Here is a 9,734-nt window from a genome sequence, read left to right as displayed (position 1 = left end):
TTATCTTTGATCGCAAATTTAAACTAAAATAAAAAATTGAGTAGATGTGTCCTTTTATCTTGAATTATTTTTATGCGTGAAGAACACTCATCTTATGCTGAAATTCCATTAACAGTAAGGATACTTACAAGATGATTCAGTAACGACAAAGGCATAAATAGACAAAAAAAAATGTAAGAAAGGGTAAAGTGGAGCAATTTAAGTTAGGACAAGGTTTAATTCGGCCACTTTCAAAGAAAAAGAAAATAGTCTATACGTTTCAATTTACAATTTAGATAGATAGTTTCCTTATTAATCAATTCAAAAAAGAATTACGCATTTTGCATTGAAAGATGATGAACTTTAAATATTTTATTTTAATCATTTTACCCTTATAGTTATAAATATCATGCCCCACAAAACTTACCCACAAAGATTTTACTCAAACTTTTAGGATAACACGTTTCACAAGTCTTTTTTCTTTATTAAACTCTGTGCCGGATCAAAATACCTTATCTAAATTGAAACAAATTGAAACAGAGTGAGTGAATATACGATAAAAGGCTAAACAAACAGTTGAAACACAATCCCAAAATGGAATCATTGCATAAGAAAGGTATAAGGTGGGAATCAGAACATGATTAACCTTCAACCAAGCAAATAAAAATGTTTGTTACAGCACTAATCCTTCGGTTTCCGGATTGGAACAAGGAATTAACTAGTCTTACATATGATAGTTCTTTTACTTCATAGTAAAGACTCTTTCTTCAACTTGAAAAAAAAAAAAGGTGCAAGATTTGATTATACAATTTCAAGGGTAGGAAAAATATTATAGATGTAATTTGGAGCATTCAGCTTTCGGTTCTCCCATTTCCCATTCTGATTAGGCAGTGCATAAAATATATTCCACATCTTTTTTCTTTTTCTTTTCAACATCATTTAACGTGCACTTTCACGCACCGCTCGCATACAGACGTGTCCATTCTTTAGCTGCAGGATTGAAAAATAAAAAGAAACTGAATCAACAGACAATGTACTTCGACTTTTTACTGCTACATAATAGAAAGATCGGGAAGGCAAATTACCCGTTTCAACAGCTTCAGCCTCATTCGACTTCCAGTGCTTCGCAATATTCTCAGAGAGTGGATCATCTGGATTTGGTGCACTCAGAAGAGCTTGAATGCTGAAAAAGGAACCAAATTATTAACAATCTAGCGGCTTAAAGCCAAAATTTGGTGCTCATGTTCAAGAAGTTCATTAGATCCTCAGGAAGAGCGTGTACAACAGTACATGAAAAGATAATATCCAAGAATACTCAGTACTTAATACCTCAAAAGAACGGTACGAATCTGAAGAGCAGGACTCCACTTGTCCTTAAGAATATCAAGGCATATCCTACCAAGCTTCATAACAACGGCCCATGTGAGCGAGGTAGCTTGTGGCTTAAATCTATGTATAACATAATCGAGTAACAGAACAAACCTTATCAATGTTGGGATGATATATTTTGGTGAGAAATCGAACCTGTTCCAGTATGCAAACTTGATCAATGACAGAATTAACAGTGGCAAACAAAATAGCCAAACTTAATTCATGTTTTAATCCATACTGCAAGCATGCACACAAGCATATTATCTCTACAGCCATTATGTCCAACACTACATGTTACATAGAGGTAAAAGCCCATGAATTATCCCGAAAGGGACAAGCCTCATGCAAAGACCATGAAAGGCTAGGTCGAGGAAGCTTCACATTCATAAACTCAACCATGTAAAACACTTCGGAAAGTATGCGGTATTTATGCAGATTTACGGTCTCCATATCGTACCTATATAAAATCCTGTACCCCCTTCATTCCACTTTGTTTGGCATAATTTGACCCAGCAGAAAATAAAAGGAAGGAAGACATTTGAAACTTGGTCTTGATATGCCATAACACATTGGGAGAAGCTTGTGGTATTAAACATGTCATAACATTTGTGTGGCTATAAAAGCTTCTCATTGAAGAAATACAGAAATGTTGCATTCTTTTGGAATGATAATAAGGAAAAAGTGCCAAACAAAGTCAAACAGAGGGAGTATCATTTTTTTGGCGCTGACCCAAGCATTCGAGGGCAAGTGACATAGGACATCTTAGCATCTCAAGGCCTGAGGCATCTTTGTCCTCCATGGTAGAAGCAAGGTTGAATAAAGTTCTTTACCTTGATTTTCCAACTGCTCCAGTTTAAATATAGAATAAGTGCGATTACCAGCCTATAGCTAGGTATCAACAAGCCCCATACCCATCACTTCCCTACATTGATGCATATTATCTAACACCTAAATGACCAACTTACACCCATCTTATCCTCACACTATTCTTAAGTTTCTTCCTCTCAAGTTTCTTCCCACATATCTCAATTTTAATATCTACGCTAGGACATATATCTGATTCCTATTTAGCTTTCACAACTGTACCAAAACTGCATCCTTTTTGCAACTCAGTTCCCAAAAGGAAATTCAAGAGATGCTTATGGCAATATGAGCCAAACCAAATAAAGTATCTGCGAAGTTTATGAAAGACTATCATCTTTAACTTTAAGTACAACCAACAATCACTGACACAATAAAACTTTGCTCCAGGAAGACAGCCTGATTTAACATTTTCATCATGAACAGGATATTAGTCATGAGAAACAGACAAAAGGAAAGTTCCAAGTAAGAGAAACACTACAACTGTCCCAAGCACCATTGTGACCAGTAAAATCTCAGTCAACAGTTACAGAGCAAATGATCTGTACTAGAAGAGCAGCCTTAACTTATAGTACTAAATTAGTGTGACATAGTCCCAACGGATACAATCATGTTAATATATTTATTGTGGTGAGCTATGTAATCCATGCGATACACATTGATATTGAAAGTTTATTAGCAAATAATATGATCGAGTTACAAAATCTAAACCTGCACACATACTTAAATTGAACATTTAGTAGTACACAATGATGAAAATTATTAAGATGGTGAAACTATAAAAGCAGCAAGTTTGAAAGTTCAGATTCAAATGTAGAAAGGCGCATCAGGAGATTTTAAATGTTAACACAGACATTAAGGAGGTTGCAGTTAATGCTTCCTGACCAATCAGTCAAATCAAGTACTTCATGATCTTTCTGAACTTTGTAGCACAATATCCAAGAAAAAACTCCATACAAACGCAAGCAATATAATTACTGAATATGCAATTAGAGAAGCCTATCTCAGACTCCGATAATCCGCTGAAACTTGCCAAACATTCATTAATGTGTTCAAATACCTTCGGAGCAGCCATTGGGTACTCTTCAGGCAAAAAGAGTTCCAGTTTGAAAACACCTCCTACACAAATGCAGCAAGCCGCGAAATCAAGCAAAGAAGATTTCAGCAAAAAAATAAAAATGCACACGGTCAGAAGAAAATATTATTCAAAGTATAACGCAGTGTTGTGAAAAGCGAGCGCTTCCTCGCTTAAAGCGAGAAGCGAAGCGAGGCGAGCCATCGAACGCTTCTGTTAGCTGAAGCGTAGCAGGTTTAAAAAAGCGCTCGCTTCCCATTAAAAAGCAAGAAGCGACGATGCAAAGCGATGCGGAAGAAGCGAGCGCTTCTCTGTATTACAGGGCTGCCAACCTATTTAATTAAAAAAAAAACTGTTCTTTTTTTAAAACATCATCGACCAGCAGCAACAGAAAGAGGCGACGACCTAGGGTTCAAGTTTTTTACACTTTTCAACTTCAAGATCATCAAGTTTGGTCCAGGTATGTGATTTCTTCTTCTTCCTCCTCCTTATTCTTCTTTTTCTTTCACTGTTTCAGCGTCCAAATAGCAGCGAAATGCTGGCAATTTTTTTTTTTTCCCCTTCAGTTCTTCTTTCTCATTCTTCTCCTCTTCTTCTTCATTTTCTTGCACTGTTTTTTTGTTTGAAATGCTGATGAAGAAGAAGTTGAAGAAGATGACGAGCAATATAATAATGATAGTGGAATATAAGAATTTGACAATCTTGTAGAAGAATAGGATGCTCATTTTGTGCTTTAATTGATGCTACTCTTTAGTTTTTATATTGAAGTATTGAACATTTGCTTACAGTTACATATGTGTTGTCTATGCAGTATTTATTTTAATATTTTTTTTAAAATTCCGCTTCACTTCAAAAAAGCGAGCGCTTCGCTTCTCGCTTTAAGAGAAAAGGGGCTTGTCACTTTTCCTCGCTTCACGCTCTTCACAACACTGGTATAACAAGAACATATCACCTATGGTCCAACAATAAGGATAAACCAGTTAAACTAAAATAAAAGAATGTAACATACATGCATATCAAAGCAAATTTAGAAGGCATGGAAGTCTTGCATCTGAATGCCGTTTTACTAGAACCATATTCAAAGAATTGTACAAAGACAGCTAGCTTTCCATTACGCAGTAGTCAGAAATATGTCTAGACATACACAGCTAACATGGGCAGAATGACAGTGGAATAATGGGGGTTGGGACGTCTTTAGCAACTTAAATATATTAAATTGACAAATGCAGCCCCACATCCCACTGTTATTGCAGTCAACTCGTAAATTTAACTTCAACATCTGCAGGATTAATTAGTTAAACACCAGGTGATTTCATGTTTTATGTGAATCATTTCTAATAATAAATCAAAAACATCCACAAAAATAACTGCAATATGTATAATAATTAATCATTTTTATACAATGTGAGGCACAATAGCAACATGGACTTTCATTTCCGGATCCATAATTTTGAGTTTACGGGTTTTAGATTCTAGAAAGGGAAGCTTACCGGAAACAACCTCTCTATCCTCACAAGATAGGGGTAAGGTACACACTACCATCCCCAGACCCCACGGTGTGGGATAATACTGGGTATGTTGTTGGTGTAAAGGGCAGTTTATTGGGTTATGAACAAATTATTTATACATATTAAGTGGATTTCTTCAAATACAAAGTCTTGTCCGCTACTGGGTTCTGTTGAACCCGTGACTAGAACTCTAGCTCCGTTTGTACTTAGCATAATTGTCATAATTGATTGAGTAAATTACCTTCATAAGGAGATTGTGTTGGACCAAGAATCATGACATTGAAGTATCGCATATTTTCTTCCGAAGGAGATGCACTTATTCCCGGCGCTGCAGTTAAATTTAAACCACTACAACTTTTTAAATTTCTTAGCAATACAGGTAATAGGCAAACTTGCAACAAACTTCAAAAGGAAATAACACTTGCTTGTACCAAAATTAATAAACGAAATCACACCAACTATATGCGGAAATTCGAGAAAAGAAAAGCACAAAATTGCATTTTGGACTAAAGAAAGAAGTAAAAAAGGTTCATGTAGTTAAAAAGATAACTTTAATGCTTCAAAGCGTATTCAAAAATTCAGGGCAAAAACTGAAAATTGCATCTCGGATGGAAGCAGAGGAGAGAAAAGGTTTGTGTAGTTAAACTGTTAAAGATATGACTTCAATGCTTCAAATTGATATCTTCATTTTAGTATTTTCTAAGCACAGTTTAATGGGAGACGAAGTCAACAATTGATCGGCAAGAACTATTAAACAACAAGAACAACTATGCCTAAATCCCAAACTTGTTGAGTTCAGCTATTAGAATACTCTATATCCATTTCGCTCTATTTGGGTGGGATTCCAGTACTCAATAAATTATTCTTTTTCAGGAACGAAATACACCCTCCATCTCAATTTACGTGACACTCTTTCCTTATAGTCAGTCCAAAAAATAAAGTCGCCTTTCCTTATTGACAAACAATTTATCTTTAGAATTCCTACTTCACTCTTAATGAATTGATTTCCAGCAACATAAATATGTATAATTTATTTTAGACCACAAGTTTCAAAAGTATTACTCCCTCCGTTTCAATTTAAATGACACATTTTCCTTATTAGTCCGTTCCTAAAAGAATGACACATTTTTATAAGTGAAAATAATTTAACTTAAAACTTTTTATTTTAACCGCTTTATCCTTAATGAGAAGCTTTTAGAGCCATAAAAATATCATGGCCCCACAAAGCTTTGCCCCTTAAGCTTGAACCACATGTTACAAAAGTCTTTTTCTTTTTCTTAAATTTGTGACAAGTCAAACTACATTATCTAAATTGAAACGGAGGGAGTACTTTCTTTAAACTCTGTGCCGAGTCAAATACCGGAGTAAATGCTAATATGTGGCTTCCGCAGAGATAAACTTATATCCCCTTTGTCTCATTTTATGTGACACTCTTTTCTTTATAGTTTGTCTAAAAAAGATGACACATTTACATATTTTAAAAAAAAATTAACTTTAAACTTTTAATTTTACTCAATAATAATTATTAGTCACACGTATATCTATCACTTATTTTATTTAGATCATAAGTTTTAAAAGTTTTTTTCTTTCTTAAACTCTGCATCCAATCAAACAACATCACATAAATTGAAATTTAAGGGGCGAGTTACCGGGCTCGCTGAGAAGACGTTGAGTTTCCTGTAAAATCACATAAAACCAAAATTCAGCAAAATTTAAACTGAATCGAACTCTGAACAGCAAAAAATAGATCAAAAACCCTAACTAAAGGAGTAATCAAACAAAGAACATAAAAGATCAAAAGCTAAAACAGGAAATTAACCTTAATAATTCTTCGAGGAAGATTGCTGTTGGCCATTGAATTGAATCGAAGTTTTTTTTTTTTTGGTCGCAGAAAGTTTACGCTAAGTGGCTCGTTTTTTCTAGAGAGAGAAAGTAGAAATGGTAAGAGAGTTTCACACTCTTTCTCTCACTAAAAACCTGTGCTTAATAGGGTTCCATTGAAATTCTTCTTTTTTTGCCTTTTTATCGCCTTTGTATTATTGTTGCGAAAAAGTAAAGATTCTGTCCCAAAAAAGAGGGTTTTCCCACTGAAATTATTTTATTAAATTAAACAAATTGATAGTTGATCGTAAAAACTAAAAAATAAGTATATTACAGTAAAAAAAAATGTTTACATTAACAAGATTAACTTTGTTGATTTATCTTATAATTTTTAAAATATCAGGTCATTTCTATAAGACCATTAAAAATAAAATGAGAAAATTAAGCTTTAGAATTTTTCAAACATAGAAAGGTGTTACTAACATTTATTGGACAGGACAAAACAAGGAAATAATATTATGTAAAGTGAAAAGGAGGTATATGTTGTGCGTTTTATACTTTTTGCATTAATTAAATTATGTGTTATAAGTCTTCAAATACATTTTGATGACAAATCAATTAGTGGCGAATAATAAATTTAAGATTAAAATAGCACCTAATTTTTCGATTGCCCTATGTTTATCTTATTTTCTTACTCTTTTCTTATAGTCGAAATTTGGTAAATAACTAGAGATTTCGGATTTGAGCATCGGATATGATTCTTGATTGGAAGCGCTTCACTTCTTAATAGCCCTAAATGACGGACTCTCTTGATCAGACTCGTTAGTTTTGGAGTTCAAGAAGAAAGTTCCATAATTCAATTAAAGATAGATAAAAAAGATAATATCGTTTTAGAAAAAGATAAAATAGTTTTAGACCTCCCTAATTGACCTCTAAGTATATTTTGTCAACGTTGCAGGTTCGTTATGTCTATTTAAGTATATTTTGACCACTTTCATTGGTTGACTACAAGCTAATAAGGACAATTTGTTAGTACAAAGTCAGATGTTTCTCCATTTTGTGACATTATGTCGTGTATATATATATACTAGATGAGGTTTTACCCGTGCTTTGTACGGGCCTAACAATTTCAATTTTGATATAATCGGTTTGTGCATTTCCTAATTGCTAAGGGTTCTGATACAAGGGATAAGGATAATAATTTCAGATAGAGTTTGTGATTGTATGAACTCATATTTAGTTATAAGTATTAGCTAATTGTGGGATAAATTTTACACTAAAATAATGAACTTAACTATCACATGTAGAAGGTGGATAGCTAATCCCATGAGATGAGATATACTTATTTATTCCACCATTGTACCAAAGTTATCAACACTTTCAACATGTGATAAACTGGTTGGCAAGGCCCTCTTTGGATGTAGTGTCTTCTCACTTCATCCAGTATTCTGGAGCTATATCTATGAATGAGTATTCTCTCTCCGGGGTCAGGATTAAGTGATTTCATATCAAACTCCTCTACAAGATGGGAAGAATTGTCTCTAAAACTAGAACTTGGTTGAGAAGAATTAAATCTCGTCAAAAATATGTCCATCTCAATTCACATCAACAAAACTTCCTACAAAGCAACAATGCCAAGCAGAATAATATTTTAATAGGGAAATCACACTCATTCTATCACGAACAAAAGCAAATATAATATTTCTAATAAGGGAATCACACCACTATATTTTATTATAAGTCATAACTCATAACTGTATTATTATTATTATTATTATCTTAAAGATATAAGGAACACTTACCAATTTGTGAAAGATATCCTTGAAATTCAAATATAGCTTGGTTTCAAATCATCCACTTCACTGAAATAATATTTCAAATAGCATTAGCAAAATATCTTCAAATACCTATGAAATTAATTTATTAAGATAAAAGAATTAACACATCAACTAAAGATTTAACATCATGTAAATATGCACCAATCACCATGATTGTTGTCTGCTCAAACAATGAATTCAAAAACTAAAAGAACAGTAATGAATTCAAAAACTAAAAGAAGTATCCTTGAAATCCGAATACAAATTTCTTGCAAAACTTGCAAGCATTATCTACTATATTAAAGAACTCCAGAAAATTAAGCAAGAGAAATTTACAGGACTACATGAGCACTTTACTCATCAATTATTTGTTCAACTTAAATGCTTGCTACTATTTGAATTTGCATTCGATGGTGTTAGTGAAAAGGGATATTTTGAATGGGGAAGAAAGTAAATCTGTTCATAATTCATAACTCATAAACAATCTAGGTTAAAATCACAAAAATCAAAAAAATAATATTTGTAAAAAGAAGAAAAACGTACTCAACTAATCAAAGATTTGAAGAAGAGTGGGATTCGAACTTCACAGGGATGCAAAGAAGTGAAGAACTGAAAAGAAGGTTGAAGTTGAAGGGAGGCAGAGAAGTTGAGAAGGTTTGTTTCTTGGAGAAAAAAGAGGGTTTGTTTTCGGATCTTTGAGGGGGTTAAAAAAATATTAAGCTATTTAAGTCTTAAGTTAAAAAGTAAAAATTAAATAATATGGAATGTAGGACCCCAGATTCGAACCTGGGTCCAGAGGTAAAAGAAGGCTGCTGAGCACTTGCACAAACCATCTCTTCTGTCCGGCCTTTGTGACTTAGGGGGCCGCTTTAAATATTTAAAGGGGTCCTCCCTGTATTAACAAATATATATAAAATATATATACAATATTTTTGTCGAGGCCAACGGGTTCCGTTGACCCCCAACTCCCAAGCGTAGGTCCGCCCCTGATTATCAACACTTTCAACATGTGATAAACTGGTTGGCAAGGCCCTCTTTGGATGTAGTGTCTTCTCACTTCATCCCGTATTCTGGAGCTATATCTATGAATGGGTATTATCTCTCCGGGGTCAGGATTAAGTGATTTCATATCAAACTTCTCTACAAGATGGGAAGAATTGTCTCTAAAACTAGAACTTGGTTGAGAAGAATTAAACCTCGTCAAAAATATGTCCATCTCAATTCACATCAACAAAACTTCCTACAAAGCAACAATGCCAAGCAAAACAATATTTTAATAGGGAAATCACACTCATTCTATCA

At 33.8% G+C, this 9,734-nt stretch overlaps 1 protein-coding gene across 1 annotated transcript; it reads right to left on the bottom strand.

The window, feature by feature from the left end:
• Positions 1 to 598: 598 nt before the first annotated feature.
• On the bottom strand, positions 599 to 6,797 carry LOC104099498 (ubiquitin-conjugating enzyme E2 36). Its single transcript, XM_009606510.3, has 8 exons — positions 6,614 to 6,797; positions 6,444 to 6,471; positions 5,036 to 5,122; positions 3,272 to 3,330; positions 1,462 to 1,503; positions 1,309 to 1,382; positions 1,065 to 1,162; positions 599 to 969 (listed from the first exon to the last, which is right to left on the bottom strand). The coding sequence occupies exons 1-8, from the start codon at positions 6,647 to 6,649 to the stop codon at positions 932 to 934; spliced, it is 462 nt and encodes a 153-aa protein (XP_009604805.1). The 5' UTR covers positions 6,650 to 6,797; the 3' UTR covers positions 599 to 931.
• Between the last annotated feature and the right edge of the window lie 2,937 nt (positions 6,798 to 9,734).

The sequence above is a fragment of the Nicotiana tomentosiformis genome, chromosome 8, assembly GCF_000390325.3.
Source record: "Nicotiana tomentosiformis chromosome 8, ASM39032v3, whole genome shotgun sequence".
NCBI lineage: Eukaryota > Viridiplantae > Streptophyta > Magnoliopsida > Solanales > Solanaceae > Nicotiana > Nicotiana tomentosiformis.
Note: the sequence above shows the minus strand (reverse complement) of the source record. Positions and strands in the feature narration are given on the sequence as shown.